General features: G+C 30.9%; 1 protein-coding gene across 1 annotated transcript; it reads left to right on the plus strand.

Annotated features, from left to right (window-relative positions):
• The first annotated feature begins 20,560 nt into the window (after nucleotides 1-20,560).
• Nucleotides 20,561-21,597, plus strand: LOC18592592 (vacuolar iron transporter homolog 4-like). Its single transcript, XM_007019405.3, has one exon. The coding sequence runs from the start codon at nucleotides 20,675-20,677 to the stop codon at nucleotides 21,356-21,358; it is 684 nt and encodes a 227-aa protein (XP_007019467.3). The 5' UTR covers nucleotides 20,561-20,674; the 3' UTR covers nucleotides 21,359-21,597.
• Nucleotides 21,598-22,365: the final 768 nt, after the last annotated feature.

Raw genomic sequence — 22,365 nt, forward strand, 5'->3', positions numbered from 1 at the left:
ATCAAACTCCTATATTTGGAGAAGCATTCTTAAAGGACGTGATGTTTTGGTGAGAGGTTTGGGGAAAAATATATGTAATGGGCATTCAACAAAATTCTGGATTGACAACTGGTTGAGCTGTGGACCTCTAATAAAATATGTTAATGCTGAGATCTCAGTTCTTGAAGCAGAATTACCTGTAGCAAGTTTTTGTAATGAGGCTGGTAATTGGGATTTTGACATGTTCACACATTTGCTCCCTTCAGAAATTGTCTCCATGATAGCTGCTGTTCTTATAGATCCTTCTAGTGAGGAAGAAGACGTTGACTTTTGGTTGGAAACAAGCAATGGAGTTTTCTCCGTTAAGTCAGCCTATGATCTTCAAATGGAGAACAATAAACCTAGCATGAATTTTTGAAAACAGGTATGGCAAATCAAAAGCTCTAGTAAGGTTCGGGTTTTTCCATGGAAAGTACTTCATGACTCATTACCAACGTCCTCTTGGTTAGCTAAAAGGAACTTATGTTCATCTCCTGGTTGCATTCGTTGTGGTAGCTCTAATGAAGATATACTGCATGTCTTAAGGGATTGTAATATTTCCAAGAATGCCTGGTTGCAGTTGAGAGGAAATTTATCTAGTTTTGATTTTTTCAATCAGAACTTACAGCAATGGATGCTGAAGAATATACAAGATAATACTGTTATTGATGGGTTGCCTTGGAGTTATATCTTTGTGTACACCATATGGCTACTTTGGTGTTGGAGAAGTCTTCTTATTTTTGATAGCTCTTTTACATGGCCTCATAATCCACAGCAGCAAATCTGGACAAAAACTAAAAAGGCCTTTGATATCTTAAACAAAACTCAACAAAGGGTGAAACGTGACGTGTCGATTTCTTGGAAAAAACCGAACAAGACATTTGTTAAACTTAGTGCAGATGGGAGTGCCAGAGGCCAGCCTGGTGGAGCAGCAACAGGTGGAATTATCCGTGATGACAAGGGAGAATGGATGCTGGGATTTATTCATAAAATTGGTATAACTTTTTCGCTAAATGCTGAGCTATGGGCATTACTCCAAGGTTTAAATTTGTGTTGGAGAAGGGGATTTAGGAAGGTTCAAGTGGAGTCTGACTCCTTCCTTGCTATACAAAAGTTGTTGATGGAAAGTAATACTTTAGAACCGAATGTGCATTTACTGAGGAACATAAAAGAATTACTCCTATGGGATTGGGACTATAGAATATTTTACATACCTCATGAAGCGAATCAATGTGTCGACTGAATGACCACACATCATGATAATCTACCTTTGGGACTTAGTGTTTTTGAGTCCCCTCCTTTTAGTATTGTTTCTCTTTTATTAACTGATGTTTTAAGAGTTACTTGTCTTAGAATGATGTAATAAGTTATACCTTTTTCATTATATATAAAAAAATAGTTAATAATATTTGTTTACGTTTTCACTTTACTCTTTAATAATTAAAAAAATTCTAATAAAAATTATATTTTTTTTCATTATATCTTTTTTAGTTGTTCAATTTTTTGCTCTTGATTTTATTTATTTATTATGTTTAAATTAATAAAAAAATTATTTAATTTATTTTTTCATTTTAAAACTTATGATTTGATTTAATAAAATTGAGTTGTATATTTTATATTTATTAAAAATAAATAAAAATATTATCAAATAATTTTTTAGATCTTACAATATTTCTACGTTAAGTTTGTCAAACACTATTGTAGCTTTTTTGTATAGCAGTTTCAGAACTACTTTTCTCATAATAGAAGCTCAAGTCGTGCTAAACAAGCACTAAGCTTCCCATTTCATGTGTTTTTTTTTCCCTATTAACTAAGTACTTAATATACTTTTTTTTTCTCATTTGGTTTAGTTTAAGTGGGTAAATTAAGTAGGGTGAAATTATATATATATATATATTCTCACGTGTGTGTTTGTGAAAAGAGAAAAGAGAAAAGAGAAAAGAGAAAAGAGAAAAGAAATGTACAATGAAATTGTAAGGGAATATATATTTTCTGAAAATAAGATTGGATTCTGAGTATGAGTAACTTAAAATATTGTTGATCGTAAGTTTTGAGAATATAAGGAGGTTTTTTCGTCAATTGAATTTTTTGTCTTTTTTTTCCTTGTCTATATTATTAGTGTTTAATTTGCTCTTTACTCTGTATGGTTTTCTAAGGAGTAATTATTCACTCAACAATCAGAGAGAAAGTGAAATAAATATTTAAAATTTATCCTGTCACGACTCGGTACTCCCCTTGAGCCCGTGACAATCGTCGCATCGTCTCGATTGACACTCATTATCCCGAATGTCAACCAGAATCTCGCAAGGCTTTAATATTAACTTCTCATTTTCTCTGTGAGTAACTGTTGCAAAATACCACGTTCTAAAAGATTTTAAACTATTTCCAACTTAAAACAAATAAAATAATAATTTTCGTCTCATAGGAATATTTTGGTTATTTTTCTCCAAAAATTTCAAAACCGGCTAAAATGTAATTTACAAGTACAAAACACATAATTCATAATCAAAAGTGAGTTTTAAAGTCTAAAATCTTCATTTAAAACGAAATTTTGATTATTTGGATATAATAAGAAAATAAAAAAAATGTTAAGTAAAATATTCTATTTTTTTTATAAAACAATATTTTTAGAGTTATACGTAAATAATTTTTGTAGCGTAAAAGCTAAATAAATTCATACATACTATAATATAGTAAGTCAGAGTATTTAATTTAATTTACAATAACAAGAGGGCTCCGAATAAACAAAAGTAAAGAGGACTGTGAACCTACAGTTTGGAAAATGCAAATCCAACGGTAGTCCTCGATGAGATCAGCTATTTACAGTTTATATTGAACCTGAAATGGATAGAAATGAGGGTGGTGAGATTATAAAATCCCAATTAGTAAACAGACATCATCACAAATATCTAGAGTTGAGTACATGGAGACAATAAAGTAAATCATCGTAAACTGGGTCACAGTATTAGAACACATTTCTTTCAAAATACGTAAAGAGGCTTATGAATCTCATAAAAATTAGGTTTGTGCCATAAATCCATTCTCAAGGACACCTTGGCCGAGGCATCCTACCGAGACCGCCAAGGCTGTCAAAAATTCACATTTCGCATAAATCATATTTTTATTTTGAAACATAGCCGTTCCTTGACGTTGACTGAGTTCCTCCTCACGTGGTGGTTTGGCGTGAAGTGAACCCTAAGCTTTACCCTAGGAGATACCCTACGCATCTCTCCGTTCGAGGTAAGAATATAATGGGTTTACTGTGCCCCTCTAAAAGGCTAGTTCATAGAAACCCCTTACTGTAGTCATTAATTAATATATAATCCACCATACAATAAAACTCAATAACATAATATGACAATTTTTGTAATTTGCAATCTTTCAAGGCAACCAAACAATTCGTATTTCAAAACAATTGCCAACTAGCCAATCATGCCCGATTTATCATAAGCCAATCAATTTAAACAATCGAATTGCAACAATTAACAGTCTCCGTGTATTTTATCTTTCAAAATCATTATTAATTTCAAAACAATTTATAAATTAATTTCATTGAAACAAATTTATTCATAAAATATGAAAATTTACCTTTTTAAATTCATTTTTCCATAGAATTCATGAAATCATCTAAAAACCACTCTAGATAATTAAAATGACAGTAAGTTTACTCACAATGTCTAGAGTGCAGATTCTCGAAATACTCAGACTACTGGTCCTCGAGTCAAATTTTCTTGCCTTTATCGGAGGACTCACCACATTGACATAGTACAAAATCGAGAAATTCACCACATTGATACTAAATTGAAATTAAACTAATTTAGACTACTAATGCATGATATGGAATGCAAATATGCACTAGTAACTATCTAAACCCGGTATTGGCCTAATTCGTTTTATCACCCGATTAAATTACTAACGCGTCCAAATTTAATCCCAAATTACTCCAAATTATTTCAATTCTTTTCCAATATCTTAATTCACCAAACTCAAATCAAATAACCTAAAATTTGGCAAAACTATCTTCACCTTTCTTCTTAAAATTTTTGGGCAATAATGGTGCATTAACACCGTGATTTTTTCTACTACTTTTTCACACCATAATTCATCATTTTCTAACCAATTCTCCTAGAATAAAAATCAAATTCATCCTCACTCAACACATGGTAAATTTGGCCATTGATGGTTGTTGGAGAAAATAAATTCTTTTCTTATTATTTTGTTTCTAAATATGCTAAATTAACTAAAAACACTAACATAACTTAAAATCAAATCAATCCAACAACTTTCTCTCTCCATACCCATTTTGATCAGCCATCAATTCATCATGAAAACATGTAATTTAAGCATGAAAAATAAGGAGAAATACTTAAGGAAAATAGATTTCAAGCTTAAGTTGAAAAATCTGACATTTTTCACTTGTTTACCTTGATTTTCCACACTTTTTCTCTTGAAATTCCTCACATAGGGTTTGTTCTTCCTTTCTTTCCCTCTCTTCCTTGCTTGGCCGAATATTTGGAGAGTAATGGGCTGATTTATGCTGATTTTTAAGTTAAATAATAAAATATCCTAAGCTTGACACTTGTCATTTTCTTATTGGTCCATTTTTAAAACTTTAAAAATTTTAAACCTTTTATCTACACCACATGATTAGTCAAAGGTCAAAAATGAATATAAGGGAAGACCATGTGTTGGACAAATGTCCTGATGGTGGAAAATTACAATTTTACCCATAAAATGGCAAAATTACCATTTTATCCCTATACTCCAAATTATATTGAAATTCAAATTTTTCACTTCTAAACCTCAAATCATACTCCAATACTCAAATCATACTCTAATAAGTCAAATGGGCCAAAAAAAAAATCTTTTCTAAAAATTTCCATTTTGTCCCCAGGTGACAAATGATTATTTTGCCCCTAGATAGCGAAAATTTCGGTTTGACTCCAAGTTGATCCTCAAACTCCGAATTACCATTTTGAGTCTTCCTTGGACTATGAAGCTTTTAATTTTACCTTAAAATTTTTATTTGATCTAGTTCGCGGCTTAAATCAACTTTGTTGCATATCTAGGTACAATACCTACTTTTGTAAATTTTTTGGGACTCTCCTAGCATGCAAATATGCTATCCATCATATGTATGTCATGACAAGTATTTTATAAGGTCGGACTTTACACATCCAAACTGAACATTGAATTAATTTAGATGATCACTTAGGATGCGATCGAGTAGAGCTTGAGATAATTAAAAATATGTAACCCACCTTTTAATCTGTGCAGTCGACTTCTGGGAATGTGACCACAAAAGGCTTTGAGTACATCACTATATGAGCTGTAAGTCCCTTAAACTCGGTTCAAACTTTGACTTCAAACATCAAGTATAAGGTCACGCTATTATGCTCTCGTCTGATGTTCAACCCATGTGGTGGTTGAAAGAAATTAAATTTAACAAACTTGGAAGTTTAAATTCAACCATCAAAATTTTGTTTTGATAAACTCCACGTATACATTTTATGGTTTCAATTAATAATTCCTATTCTCGCGGAAAGTTAAATTGTTAATTTTGTATAATAAAATTATAAAAATATCTTTAAATATGAATAAGTAGACTAACATTGAATTGATAATTTTACTCGACACAATTAACAATTAAATTACTTGTGAGAACAGAAATTATCAATAAAATGTTAATAAAGAAAAATGATATCCCCATAATTTTAATTAAAAAAAATTTACAGATTGCTATATGAGAAAAATTGAAACCACAAAATATATAAATGGAATTTGTCTAATTTTGTTAAGGGATATTATAGCAATTAAAATTTGAAATTTTATTTTAAAAATTTTGACTTTAAATTTTAGATAAAATAAAATGAAAAAAAATTATAACATGAGAGAAATTATCTCTTATAGTCTACTTTATTTGGAGTTGCAGAGAACCGGACTTATCCTGAGATAGATAAGTGTTACTATTAGAGTCAAAACGGGAGATTTAGTCAAATTGATTATTAAGCACCTCTTATGACATGTTTCAACCCAAATATTCGCTTATTGGCAAACAATGGACTAGTTTGGGAGTTCCATCATATCTGTTCATCAGTCGTTGTCTCTTTCATTTTGACATATGGCAAATCCTGACCAACATTTTCCTTACCCCTTTTCTGTCCCTGTGTCAAGTGGAGCATTGTCTAGTTGGTGGTTGATCGAAGGGCCATGAGAAATTATAATTTCGTTCGTCATGTTCTCCTTCTACTCTGAAAATGCTTCACTGAAAGGGCTCCAATTCTTTTTTTCCATAATTAATATATATATAAATTTCACTTTTTTAGTTGTCTTTTAAATTTTTATTTTTAAATCATTATTAATTGCTTTTTTAGAAATTAACATCATTACTTTTTTTAAGAGCAAAATTAACATCATTATAACCCAGTATCAATAATGCAAACACTATCTTTGAAATGAATTATCTATGTATAATTTCAATTAAAGGTGTCCATGCGTTGGATCGAATTGGATCTGATTTATAACTCTAAAACATGAGCTTGAGGATAGGCTTGACTCACCAAGTCTATCCAGTTAATTTGTTATTAAGTACTAAAATATATATGGGTTTGTTTGTTTTGATGTAAAATATTTTTCAAAAAACTTATACTTGTTTGGAAGACAAAAAATTTATTCCAAATATAAAACATTGTATGGATCAGTAAAAAAGTACTAATTGATCACGTAAAATTTCTTATGCTCTTGAAAGGCGTAAAATATTTTTCAAACAAATGGAAATACACTCTTATACTAAACTTAATAGTATAAGTTTGATAAATATTAATATTTAACTTAAAATATTAAAAAATATTAAAATATTAATTTTTCATTTAAAATATTAAAAAATAAATTAGTATTTAACTAAAGAAATTTTTGACTTAAAATATTAATATTTAAATTATTCAATATTATTAAAATATTAAAAAATATTTTTAATGAAATCATTTAGTGTAAATTGAATAAATCTTGCTAATAATTATAATAAAAAATATTTCATTCATGGTCATGGATACACATTTATAAATATAAGTTTTGGATGTTTTACACAATTTATAAATATTGATATTTTTATAATATTATAGTAAAAAAAATGATGAAATGAAAATTTTTTTGAAATTTGGAATTCACTTTTATTATAGATATGAGGTTAAATGCTTTGAACAATATTAGTATTTATTTTGTCCATTTACATTTTCATTCTTAATTTTGATCCGAAATTAGTGAGAATCAAATAGTACCATTGTTTTGTAATTAATTTTTTTTTATCATTTTAACACCTAACTAACTCCAACAATAATAGTGAATTTTTTTTCACAGAATGACTTAAATAATAAAAAATATTTTCGATAAGTTATCCAAATAATAAAAAATATTAAATTTATCTTTAAAATATTTGACATAGAAAATTTTTTTTCATAAAATTATTTTTTATTACCAAACGAAACCTATATTAAAATTAAAATTAAATAAAATAATATATCGAGTTGAGTCATGCCTAACCGATACTGCTAAAAGTTAGGCCCATTTCATTGGTTTAAATTAAATTTATTATCAAAATATTAAAATTTTTTATTAATATATTAATATTTGTAAATATATTTCATAATTAAAATTAAATAAAAATATTTATTTTGTTAATATATTAATATCTTGAGTTGACGGGAATAATCCAAGGCTAAAAATTCGTGCTCAAGTCATAGTCCGGGTTGAGCCGGCCCGTGAACAAGTCTAACTTGAAAGCATGAGAGTTTTTTTTGAAAATTGTCTTTTAAATTCATTTTGGTGAAACAAACTGAGCAAAAGTTAAAAGGTTTCCTTTAAATTTTTTTTATTAACTCTATTAATTTTGAGCTATTTACTTAATGAAGTGGCATTGTGGCCATGTCATCAAGTTAAGGATTCAAAATTAATAGAGTCAATGATTTTGACGATTTTAACCATTTTAAAGTTTTTCGATTGAGAAACATAATGGTATGAAGCTTGATTTTTTTTTGTTTAAAAGGGAAAAATAAAGCATTAAAGAATCAAGAAAGAATGTATCTAGCTAGGCCAATTAGGAATGCCAATAAAAAATCATAGAACAAAAGCGAGTGAAACGCAGTTAGAGGTGCCTGAATTAGTAGTGTAAGTAACTCAAAAATTGCTAGCTCCTGGTTGAGGGAGAAACTTGATTAGACCATGCATGTTGAGCAACTCAGTAAGACTACTTATCTTCCGAAATCTTTGGGGATTAATACAACAAAGCCAAATGCTTTACCAAGTCTCTCAATCTCTCAATCCATAGATCAAAGATTATTATTCCTAAATTAATCTCTGGTGGTGCACACAACTTGGTAATAATTTGACTAAGTGAAGCATCTTAATTGTATTGACAACATTGGGAATGAAATAGGAAATAGATAAAAGGATGTGCCCTTTTTTCATGTCGAATAAATCAGGAAGCGAGGATTTGGGCCTTTCGGATTCTCTGAAATCTTGGTCTTCTAGTGTGGGGCCTAAGAATTGAAGGATTTAACATTACTCAGTCCAGACCAGACTACTTAAATAAAGAATATTTTTGTACAACTAGGCCCTACTTTGCAATTGTTTTCAAGTACCGTATGTAGTCAATAAAATAAACCAACAAGCAAATTAATAAATTTGACAATTAATAAATAGGCATACAACAAGTAAATAAAAGATTGTTCATAATTTACGAAAGGTGCTAATTAATTACCTCAGTCCCATAAAAAATCTAAGGATTTATCATTAAATTTTCTGAACCAATCTTGTTTTTTTTTTAAAATAAAAACATAATAGATCCATTTGTATCTGTTTTCTACAAGTATCAACAGTTCCATGAGATGTGGTGTACTCCATTATGGGAATATAACAGTAACTGCAAGTATCCATCAGAAACATGTACCACCAACTTTTGACCTCAAATTTGGGGTACAATGCTCAAAACCATGTTGGTGACAGAAAGCTACGACTCTTCCTTGAATTTGGGGGGCCCTATGAAATTCTTGATTCAAGGTGGAATCCATTAAAATCAAATCCAAGGATACCAGACAGAAATTCAGACTTATCCGAAGTTGGGATTTCGGGAGGCAATGAATGTCCCACGAGAATAAAAAGCTACCTCTTTTATGCTATGTTCGGTAGAAAGGAAGGAATATAGAGCCATGTAAAAAGGCAAGAAAAAAAAAAGAGAAGAGATAAAAAAAAAAAGAAAAAAAAAGATGAAAAATAGATGAAAAAAGAGAAACTAGAGATAAATTATAAATAAAAATATTAATTTAAGTTGAATGAGTGATTTCCCTTCACATTTGGAATAGTTGGATTTGTGGGGTAAGGGTAAGGTGCAAATCTATTCATTTTTTTTTTCGTGAAAAGCAAAAATAGATTCATTTCATAAAAACCAAGGAAGCAGGTAAATTCATTCTTTCTCTTATTTCCCTCCTATTTAACTAAAAAAGGGTGATTGTTCATACATGTATGGATTCATAATTACTAATTGGATCTCACACATGTCAACAATAATAATAATGAAAAAAAAAAAGTAATATAGAGGATACCAATCTCTTTATATGTTACATCTGTGTTAGTTACAGGTACAATAAGTATTGATATGTTATTAAAATCAATACATCAATAGTTTCATAATAATAATGATAATGATGGTGATGATGATGTCGTCATTATTATCATTAGCAAATAAATCATTTATACTAATATTGACAAATTTAGTATTTACATTCATGAACTGTTAAATTGTCAAAGTATTACACATATCTTATCACTTCTATCATCCAAAACTTTAAAATCTTTGTTTATAAATGACAATTTTGATAAAGTGACAAGTGATTCATTGGAAATATTTAAACTTATGCGAGCATCAATAGTAACATACAACTTTTGATTTAACATGTTGCATTTTTTTTTGTTTTAAAAGTTTAAAATTGACTAGATGAATAAGAACAGATATGGAAGGAAACCAGCTCTGGTTGAAAATGATTCGCATCATTTCCCCAATTGGGTTGTCCATTTCCATGGTGAAGCACACACTCAACCGGCCACCACGATTTGTTCCAAATTTGATCTGAAACAGTACCTTAAATAAGGCCACTAAAGCAAGAGCCATACACAATTCTGTCGTCACTCAACTTTATTCTGTTTTATTGCACGATTAGGTGTCCAATACACCTTCAACCAATGGCTTTTTCCTGGAAACAATCATTCTTAAAGTATCTTCTCTTTGGATTATGGTTTGAAATTCTTGACTCCAATTATATTGGTAACCTTTTTGACTCACGGAATTTGCAAGAATTTATGTAAAATCATTTGAGATGGAGATGACTACTTTTGCTCATGTATTTCTCATAGCCTTTGTAATTAAATCTGAAAATTGTTGTCGCAAACTTTTTTGATAACTAAAAGATATATAAATAGTTTTCAAAGTTAATGGATGAGAAAGACGACTATGCAATTAATTAAACAATTTCCTCTTTTTTTAAAAAATAAGATTACTTGTATAAGTAAAAATCACATGCATTATCAAATAATGTTCAGCAAATACAGCACGGTAATTACATAGAGCAAAACAAACCATGCAGATTGATGTAGCTAAGCAATTTCAATGAGTATTAGCTGCGGATGGGTAAATATTTGGAATTTGCATTTGCTCATGGGAGTACCAACATATAAATGGTAAGGTTCCCCAAATTAAATTTCTGTTGTCATATCTATGCATGACTACTCTAGAAGATCCATCATATGTATGATAATTAAGTTCCTGAGTCAGCTAGACAGAAAAACAACATGAAGCTTCGACAATAACAAGGCAATTATGCAGTACAACGGGGAGCATGAATGGTGAAACCAAGTACCATAAAGGCAAATGGTCAGCTTTTGGGCGTCGCTCCTTCATCAGACTAATGAAGAAAGCTAAAGAGATGCGTATACGTAAAATCTTTGTGCATAAAGAAAAGCCAATTATTCTCCTCATGAGGGAATTGATATGGAAACCAAAATAGTATCAGAAAAGCCATTTGTTTTCCTTCAGAGCCCCATGATAGAAGATAAGCAAAGTGTCTGAGTGGAAAGTTGAAAGGGAAAGGGCAATAATGAAACATCCAACATTTTTATTTTCAATTGCTAAAACTAATGGGAGTTGGTGGTAGTCGCGTGGATAGCACACTCCCTTGGTTTACTTAATATTATCTCATTCCCACTCTTCCTTTCCCACGACTGAGTGCTATCCCATTCAGCAATCCATTAATTTTGGGGTTTTTGAATGGGTTCTAGGGGGAACATCCTTTGGGTTTGAATAATCCCATCTCTCCAATCATCTAATGGATTTTGCTAAAGACAGCACCAAAAAGAAAAAAAAATGTCGATAATAATGCAGGGTGTTTCATAATAGGTGCTTTGGTTTTAAAGCCACGAGCTTAGATCTTTATACAGTGATAGCTTTCTTAAAAGGAGTTGACGAACTTTGAAAAACATTAAGAAAAAAAAGAAGAAGATAATTCCATACAGTTTGGCATTGTTTTCCCTAATTCTCAATATTATATATGTTTATAATTAGGGGTGGATTTAGCTATCGCTAATCTGGTTGCACAACCATATGTATCTACCGATCTTAAATGGCGACCTCAAGTTCACATCAAATTGAATTGTGATGCTTCCACTTTTGTTGAAAATGGAGGTAAATACGTAGGGGCAGGGTTTATTGTGAGAGGCCGTAATGAGGAATTCTTGCTTGCAAGAGGGTCGAAGATAAAAAATTATGTTGGTATATGCTTTTGAGCCAATTAGATTAGTCAAAGAATATATATTGTCATTTAATGCATATTTAATCGCATAATTATATATGATAAAGGTTTTCCTTTATGTTAATGCAATAATAAGGAGTTATTAAGTACTAATTGGATGAAGCCCATGGAACATAAAAGCCTTGCAAGAGAATTGTAAAGTTGTTACAATTATGAGATCACTATGCGTTAAAGCCATGTTCCTAAAATTGTTCTCGATCATTGTATTGTCAAGACAAGGCATTGACAATGCTCAAAGACTGGTACATGTTAAGCCTTCTTACTTGGAAAGTAAGCATCGATATCATAGATTGAAATATATGAGATACTTGAGAATAACATGTAGGTGCTTGTTAAAGAATAAGTTCACTGAACATGACCCGCTATGAGAACTCCATTTGGTATTTCACTCAAGTGTCTATGAAAAATGTTCTCATGTGATAGTCGTGTAATTAGTCCTTGGACTTGAGACACTAAGTCATCTTGTATGGGGAATGACATACTTTGATTTCACCCCTACGGGTTTGGAAGCGACCAGATGCCTAAACAGGGTGTTTTTTGGTATGCCATGAAGCATGCGAAGCTGAATGAGTGGTTAAGAGATGATTTATCATCCCAAGTGATATGAAGGGATGTATCTCACTTGTTATCAATTCTTGATTAACTTGTATAAATTCTTTGGCCAAAGCATGATGAATTAAAGGAAAATTAGTTTTCTAAATTCATAAAGTTAGTCATGAATTATGAGAATTAATATGGAATGTTATAAGTAGACACTGAGCTATGCTTTATGACATATCTGAGATATTTGATGAAAAGATCGTATTGTACTGAGAGGCTTATCTTTGAAAGACTTTGTCAAATTCTTTAATTGACTCTCTAACATTTTGGTGGTCATTATGTATTGCTAGATACTGCTCATGATCTATAAATATAAATCAATTATCAAATTGATATTTGATTAGGATTTATATTTATTGCCAACATGTTAAAAGCCTAATGGGTCACACACATTAAGTGACACAATTAGCATTAAATAAGGATAATTAATTAAGTTGGACTTAATTGAAAAAGATCAAAATAAAGTGAAAAATTAATTAAGTTCATAGAGACTTAATTAAATTAAAATACAACGGCTGTATTTAGGGTTAAAAATTAGTTTGGCTAGATAAATATGTTATGTTAGCAAACTAAAACTTTAAGCCTTTAGCCATTTATCAACTGTTTCATAAAATAAGAAAAGAAAAATAGTTTTCTTTGTCTGACAAAAAATAAGATTCAGCAAGAATTTTTTATCTTTTGTTTTAGAAACAAAACTTGCTAGCACAAGTAAAATCCTATCTTTGAAAAGGTCTTATTCGGTCACTGTGTGGATTACTGTTAGAGGCCAAACACTTGGGTGGCTGAAGATTTGACAAATCTTAAAGGTGAAGAAGCAAAGATTTTGTATTTAATTGGCTCTTGATTACAATATCTAGACCAATGTATGTAACTCTTAAACTTATGAGTGTTCATAATTAATTTGAAAGTTACATGAAAAACACAAACATTGATCCTGTAAGATTCAACTGTTTCTCTGATTAAATGCTAGTTTATTTTTTTACTGCGTTATATTTTTAATTTATTAATTATTTTCATATTTGAGTATGAGGTCAAATCCCAACACATTACTCTAGTATAGTGGTAGCTGAACCTAAAGCTTTGTTATGGGCATTGCGGATATGTCAGTAGGAACAGATTATTGCTCAATTTTACGTCAACTAAATTGCTCAATGATCAAGCACTGCAGGAGGACGGCTAATTTGGTGGCTCATGAGATTGCAAAGAAAATTCAAGAGTTGGGTATGACTTAAATTGTTTGGAGGGAAATATCCACTATACATGTGTCAATTCAAGCTGTAATTAGGGGTGACATTGTCAACATATGAAGATAATTATTGATATTAATTTGGCGTGGTTAATGAGTACTCTTTTTCTTACTAATGGGTTTTATCCCACTGCGTTTCCCCATAAGTAGGTTTTAACGAGGCTCATACTAAGCCATAAGTCCTTTACAATGTGAGAGGTCTTGGTTAGTTAAATTGGTTTACTCATATTGTAATTTTGATACTTCATGATGGAATGAAATTATCCCTTTCAAAAAAAAATAATAATTAATTTTTTTTCTAAATCCAAGATTTGCTGGTGGAGTACTTAGATCAAATTCAACACAACTTTGTTTAGAACGTTTTTGAGTACCATCAGTAGTAAAATTATGTTACTGTTGCCCAGAGTCTTATGAGACAATTTTTTGTATTTTAAAATATCTTTTCATGACTTATTTACCCAAAAACCTGTTAACAATTACTACACATTTCTCATTAAAGTAAACAAAAATATTAAATTAAATAAAATATGATCTTGCATAGTAAACTATCATGTTCAACAACTAACAATTTGACAAATTTCTATTCATTAATCAAAAGTATCCATAAACCAAATGACATTAAAGTACAAAAATCAAATAATCAAACAATATATCTATAAAATAAGTAAAAAAAAAGAAAAACTCATAATTTTAAGATATTATTTACATGTAATACTATTTTTTATTAGCTAGATTCTGTTTGCGTCCCAAACTATCAAATTAATAAAAAATTATTTAGACATGAAGTATTTAAAAACTTAATTTGGATTGAAAATTACTTACAATTGAAGCCTAAATAAGTTGTTTTGAGAGAGTGAAAAACACAGCCAAGGATCGAGAAAAGAAAGCGTCACTGCAAGTTTCAAAAATAAGATTTCAATTTTTGGACAAAAAGAGTAGTTTAGGTTTTAACTTTTTTAATAAAGTCTTAAATTATAAAAAGAAATTTTTTTATTTTTCCATGTAGTATTTAAATATTAATATATAAATTACTTTTTGATAAATTTACTTTAACTTGGAATCTTTGACCTACTCTCTACAAAATTGTAAAATAATTAATGGGTTCATAAATATATTAACTACATAAAACTCTAAATAAGTAGTATAACAACTAAAATTTTTTGGTAAGTGAGTGGTGTCATGTGACACCACTTCTTTCCAGGTAGGTCCCCCTACCTATAATATGAGTTTTGGATTGACTTTTGACAAATTATTGCATTCAAATGAGATTTATTTTGCGTGACTTAAAGCCTTGGATTGCTTAATGTCTTTAGGGTTCGTCACACATCCAAAAATTCAATTAAGTTTTGTGAGAAGCAAGTGGTACTAAAAATTCAATTAAGTTTTGTGATAAGCAAGTGGTAACATTATTTACATTGTCCATCAACCTAGCATTGTCCAGCTTTTCTGTAGAGTTGCAAAGGGTTTTTGAAATCAAGATGAAGGAAAAAAGGAAAGCTTTTTTAAATACAAATTATTGGAGATGGATCGATACGGGGAGAAGAGGATTGAAAGGCAGACGGAAGAGTTCTCAAAGGAATTTAATAACTATTTTTGTTAATAATATTCCCTGAAAAGTCCATTGGATATGGTTAGTAATGATATGCTAGAAGTTTGGAAAGGTGTAAGATGTTTTCATTCCATAAAAGAGAAGTAAAAGTGGTAGAGAGATTGTTTTGTCAAGTTTGTTTCAATGGTAGAAGTTAGAAGGGTGGTTTGGTATCTAAATGGAGTAAGGCTTTTTGATCATAAGATTGGTGTCAATATTTCTTGATTTGATATCAAAAAATTGATCTAGAAGAGAGAACTACACAATAAAAGGAAAAAAAGCCTTAATCATTCATTGAATGATGAACATGTTAAACAATTCCATAAAAATGCAAAAGAAAAAGTTCAATAGGATGGAAAAAAAATGAAAAGTTATCTACTATGCCCTTAACTTAAAGCCTATGCCTAAATGCTATGTATAGACTCTTACAACCATGACATATTTGTTTACTTGAACATAATTTCATTTCTTTTTAAAAGAATTAAAAGAAATGAGAATGGTAATTACACAAAGGAAGAAAGTCTTTTTCATGATGTATAACTCAATGGAAATTTTAAAACTTTTCCATCAAGTAAGATCAACTTTGGTTGTTTAATATAGATAAACCTCATTATTGATAGAAGTTTGTTATACCTTTAAGCCTTTGATATCAAAATCACTATTTCAGCAAGGATATGAAGACCTTCGTCTTATAAACTCAACTTGTCTAAGTGTGCCCAGCCTATAATGGTGATTCACACGAACTTCAAGTGCAACAATAGTAGGAGTGGTTTGGAGTTTGTTTACACTACCAAGCCTAGTGCTAGCTAGGATGAGGATCACTCATACTTTCTCACTTCCCATGTGAATGCCGAACCAACCAGCAAAGTAAAGGAGGAAGAAGGTGTGTTGACTTTTAGGGTCAAGGCCAAAAACTGACACCCAAGTTAAGGGCAACAAGTTTGCCAAGATCTAGGGCTTAAGAAGGTTAATCGATTTCTCTCCTCACTCTTTTAGGGTTTTGGCTTTCTCAAGTAGTGCATAAGTGCCTTTAGTTTGCAGCATAACCATCTTGTTTATAGGCAAACACATTAATCCTAACCCTAGTAAGGATTTGTTAAATTGCTTATGACAAAATTGAACTATTTCAATTAAGTCCTTAGAAGTCAATACCTCTTCAATTACCTCCAAATTAATCCACAACTTTACATTCTTACTTATAATCCTTTAATGTGTGTGACCTATTAGATTCTTAATATGTTGAAAATAAATATAAACTACAATTCAAAACCATTAAGGATTAGATGAATCAAACAATTTGCATTCATCATCAAGTCCCTATTTGATTAGTTCATATTTATAATTCAAAATTGATATCTGGTAATGTGTTATGATTATCCAAATATTATGAAAAGTTAAAGAGATTTGACTTAATCATTCAATACTTAGTCTTTCAGTGTAATTCAATCCTTTATCATTAAATATCTTGAGAAGACATAGAGCATGGTGTAGTTTTTACTCTATATTGTTTTTATAGTATGATGCATTGTCTACTCTATAATTGTCTTTATGATTTTAATTCTTGAAGCTTGTTCTTAACTCTTCAATGAAATTTAAAAACTTATTTTCTGAATCTTCATTCTACCTTGGTTAAGGATTTTCTTGAGTTAAGACATGCCAAAAGCAATGGGATATCTCCTGTGAAAACACTAAGGGTGATGCATTATTTATTGATTATTCATCTATCTTCATGTGGTTCATGCTATACCCAATGTATACCTTATTTTACATCCTTGGTTAGGACTATTTAAGGTAATAGCAAAGCATAGCAATCCTCACATAAGATAACTTGATAACCTCAAGCCTAAGGATCGCTTACACAAGTGACACATGATAATATTTTCATAGACACTTAGGTGAGACGCAAAATAGAATTCTCATGGTGGGTCACATTCAATGAACTTGTTTTTGGAACAAGCATCCACATGTTAGTTTCAAGTATCTTTACATTTTAACTTTATGAAATCGATTGCTTACTTCACAAGTAAGAAACACAACAGATTCTCTTCTTGGGCTTATATCAATGCCCTGTCTTAAAGTATCAACTAGAAACTATTTAGGAGTAATGCTTGGATGTAATGAGGATTTCATAATTATAAGACATTATAATTCTCATACAAAGATATGTTTTTTTGAATTGTAAAAGATTTTGTGTTAAGAAGTGCAAATACAAACATGTAAGCTCCATAACCATCAATATAGAGAAGACAAGAAAATCACTATAGATGCTTAGAAAAAATCATCAATAGCAGAACACATAAGCTAGGCAAAGAAAAGCATAGTCAAAGTAAACAACAAATGAACTGCTTACAACTCAACATATAAAGACAAATAGAAGTGAAATAACTCAAAAGGGCAAAGAAGTAGGATCAAAATAGAGCACTGATTAGCAGAAGACATGAAAAAGATCATCAGAACGATTGACACCCATCTTAGCCAATCGATCAACAAGATTATTGGTAGATATTGGGATCTTAACAATAGACCAATCTTGTAATCTTTTCTTTATGCTGTTAATAAGATTCATGGTATTCACTCCATGGAATTTATCTTATAGCAATTACCATATAAAAATGTGTAAACTTATATATAAAGAAAAGCTTTTATTATTGCAATGCATAAAATCAACATCAATGTTTTCTAGAAAACATGTCGATTGATTTGTAGGACACACATCGACTTTATGAATGTCCCACTTGCACTAAAGCTAATCAATATTTTATATTTATTTTCAATTGTCAAGTCGAGTTTGTTTTGTTAAATAGTAAACTATATATTACTTATATAACAATAATTCACAAGCTTATAAAGAAAAAGTAATTGATGTGAGGTTGAAAAAGAGATTTGTCTATCCAATATAATGAGAGTGTCTAAACTGTAAATTATAGGTTTTATAAACTTTATTGTAAAATAGATAAAGATCTCAAACATTTAAAAACCAAACTCCTGATGACCATTAAGAAATGAAAATGTGAGAGCAATTATCAATGTCCAATTATCATCCTATCGCATTAAAGAGACTTTTTTATACGGACTAGACTGATTGAAGATCACATTTCCTATAGACACTCAAAAAATTGTAAATAGTTTATTTTGGTCACTACTTTTTAAAAATTATTTTACAATGTAGTACTATATAAAGAATGATGAGAAAAACTAGAACAAGTGAAGCTCTACTTCACGTATAACAACTAGAGCAAATGAAACACTACTTCACGCATAACAATTAGAGCAAGTGGAGTACTACTTCATACGAAACAACTAATACAAGTGGAACAACTACTTTGCATAGAATAACCACTTCTCATAGATAGCAGTGAAAGCAACTTGGAATAAGTGATAGAATTAAAAGGTTATTTTCATCTTGAGATGTTTCGAAGAGTTTGGCTAGGTGGCTCAGATGTGGAAATAGTTAAAAGGTCTTTCTCTTAACGTTTTCTTGAAGTACATGTGTTTTCTCTTGTTATCTTGCTCTCTTAATTATTCGCATACAAGAGAAGAAGGTGTATATGAACAGGTACAAGAAAGCAAGGTAAGAAGAGGAAACACTTGTACTTCAGGAAAAGGTTAAGAGGAAAACCTCTTAACTACCACCATATTTAAGCCACAAAACCAAACTTTTTGGTACATTCTAAGGTGAAAGTAACTCGTAAACTCTACCACTTATTCCAGGTTATTTTCACTACTATATGTGTGAAGTGGTTATCTTATGCGAAGTAGTTGTTCCACTTGTATTAGTTGTTTTACAAGTAGTGCTCTATTTGCTCTAGTTGTTCTGTGTAAAGTAGTGTTCCGCTTGCTTTAATTGATCCACGTAAAGTAGTGCTTCACTTGCTCTAATTGATCTAGTGAAGTAGACCTTCATTTGTTGTAGTTGTTCTCATCATTCTCTATATAGTACTATGTTGTAAAGCAATTTTTAAAAAGTAGCGACCAAAATAAACTATCTATAAAAATAAAAAATCAATGAAAGAGAAAACACAAATATATATATATATATATATATATAACCGAAGAAATTGAAAGATTTGAAACGCTTTGTACTTTTCTTCTTTTGTCTTGTTCAATATCATGCTTTAGACATGAACTTGTGTTCCGGTGTAACTGCCTTGAAGTACATTCCTTTTGGGATAAGCATTATTGCAAATTTCATTATCTCCTCAACTTATTGACACATATAGACTACCGACCAGAACCTCAAATTTTGTACTTCTATGCTTTCAGTTTTTCTTTTGTATATATCCATTTACTTCTTTAGATCTTTTATAACTCTTTCCCGTTTCCTTTTTGGCTTTTCAAACAATTTGAAGCTTTAACAATTTTGAACGGGAGCAACATCCCATGTAGAATTTGGTTGCAAAGTGGAGTAACAATCAGTACATTTTTACCAAATACCAGTTGTGGTGGCCGTACAAAATATGAAGAGTCGAGTCTCGGTTCATTGTAGAAGTGATTCACAGGGCGGCAAAGCTTGCTTTTCTTGGTCAAAAATCAGCTTGATTCGGCTTCTTTAAAGATTTTCCAAGACCTGCATGGAGATAAAGTAATGGGGTGAGCAGGAATTGAATAGTGTGGTTACTGTACTTAGTTGATATCAAATCATGACACCCCCCGCAAATTAAGACCTGCCATACAACAAACGTTTCTTCTTTTCGATAAAGTTTATGACGTTGAATTTTTTATCATCTTAATTCTTAATTATCTACTCTAGGTTCGTTTTGTTGTTCTTTAACAGTCATTGATATATCACCTTTGTTTATTTATTTTTCTATGCTAGAATGGTACTGGTATCAGGTCAGGCAGTCTTTTTTATTTTTGGAAAAGCAATCAGGTAGTCTCTTTGAAAACGAGGAAATTTTCTTCTCTTTTTCTTCTTCATGCTTCTTAAATTTTCCTTAAAGAAAATAATCCCTTATTTGATGCATATAAAGGATTTCAAGAGATGTGAGGTTGATGAATATATATATGTATATGTGTATATATAATATTTAGCCACACAGGAGGATTTCTTATTTCTTTTAATATTCAAATGTGTAAACCACTAAGCGAAGTAAGGCTTCTTTAGCCAGATAACGAAATTTCGAACTTAGGCACACCATCTAAGAAAAATTTTATTTCTAGGGTATATAGACAGCTATTCATTATTTTTTCCTTGTGAAATATTATACTTCTTCCATATCAATGAGTGCTTATACCCCACATTTGGCTCCATCACACTGAACTTCTCCCTCAATAAATACCCTTCTAGGAGGCGTGTGTCCTCCACAATTCTCCATCTTTCCTTCATTAATTGCCTTCATTTTCTTCACCATTCTCATTCCTTTTCTCATGGAGACCACCAACGGAACATCTTTCAATAACCAAAAGTTCACTATTCCGGTGGTGAATGATGTTGAGCAACAAACAAGCATGGAACTTGAAGCAAAAGACGACTTCAATTACTCAAAACGATCACAATGGCTACGAGCTGCAGTCCTAGGCGCCAACGATGGACTTGTCTCCACTGCATCACTGATGATGGGTGTTGGTGCAGTAAAACAAGACATTAAGGCCATGATACTAACCGGTTTTGCCGGTCTGGTAGCTGGGGCTTGCAGCATGGCCATAGGTGAGTTTGTTTCTGTGTATTCACAGTTAGATATTGAGCTGGCGCAGATGAAAAGGGAAAAGCAAAGAGGTGAAAATAGAGAAACAGAAGCAGAAGAAGATGGAAAAGAAGGAGAAAAGGAGTCGTTACCAAACCCTTTGCAAGCAGCTGCAGCCTCGGCTCTTTCATTTTCAGTGGGGGCAATGGTGCCATTGCTAGGTGCATCTTTTATAAGGGAGTATAAGGTGAGGCTAGGTGTAGTGATTGGAGCAGTTACCTTGGCTTTGTTGGTGTTCGGATGGTTGGGGGCTGTGTTAGGGAAGGCTCCAACGGTGAGGTCTGCAGTTAGGGTGTTGGTTGGCGGGTGGCTGGCTATGGCTATCACCTTCGGCTTAACCAAGTTGATTGGATCAAGTGGGCTTTGAGCATCCTCTTTCCATGCCTTTAGGCTAATGTGAGTCACGGAACTGTTACCATGTTGCTTTTGTCTGATATATTTTCCTACGTTGATATTTCCCAGGACGCAATATATGCATGGGAAGATGGGTTACTCTATATATTGACAATATATTCAGAAAGGGTACTTAAGTAGAATTGTTCATGTAATATCTAAGTATCTCCATTTAACTTAAATAAGTATATAAATAACTTCCTTATAAGATGATGATTTTGTGTAAATTTTAGATTAAACAAATTCCAATCCAGCTAAGTTGTGGTTCCTTTCAATCTTTTTTTCAGTTTTTTTTCTTTTATATATAGGTATATAATTTTAAACTATACAAAAGAGGTAATTCTTTTCATCTCAAGATTCAAATGAATTTTCAAGTTTGAACACCATTTCTTTGTAATTCAAGTGATGAAATTGCAAGTTAAACATAAAGTTCTAAAAATTATTTAATTTGAATCTAAAAAATTAAAAAAGTTTGGTCAAGTAGATCGGTCTTTAATTAGGAATAAAAAAGGAAAAGTAAGTTGTCTGAAAGACGCACGAACTCGCAAGAGACAAGCTAGAAAAGGGGGAGGCGAGGCTTTTTCTGGGTGGATTCTTACACAAGCTCTATCAGTTCAGCTGCTTTTATAATGATGAAGATAATTTAGGTTCATTTATTTGCCATGCATTTTTCTGTCGTTTTCAATGTTGCGAGATAACATCAATTGCAGTTTATTAACCTTGCCTTTATTATAACAATGTCTATATGGTGAGAAATTGCAATTTTTTTAATTTAACAATTAAACAGATTATATGTATTTTTGTCACTTGTCGTCATAAAACTTGTTTTCGAATAAATTTTTTAATTTAACAATTATACATATTATACATATTTTGATTACTTTTTTCTTACGGTTTTTTATAATGTCATTGTAAAAACTTGCTATGTGTCATCATAATAAAAAATTAAAATTTTATTTGGTTAATATTTTCATTTTTTAG

This window comes from Theobroma cacao, chromosome 8 (genome assembly GCF_053813885.1).
Source record: "Theobroma cacao isolate CCN51 chromosome 8, ASM5381388v1, whole genome shotgun sequence".
Lineage (NCBI taxonomy): Eukaryota > Viridiplantae > Streptophyta > Magnoliopsida > Malvales > Malvaceae > Theobroma > Theobroma cacao.

Coding starts and splice junctions, on each gene's coding strand:
- LOC18592592 (XM_007019405.3), top strand. CDS start 20,675: ATGGAGACCACCAACGGAACATCTTTCAATAACCAAAAGTTCACTATT.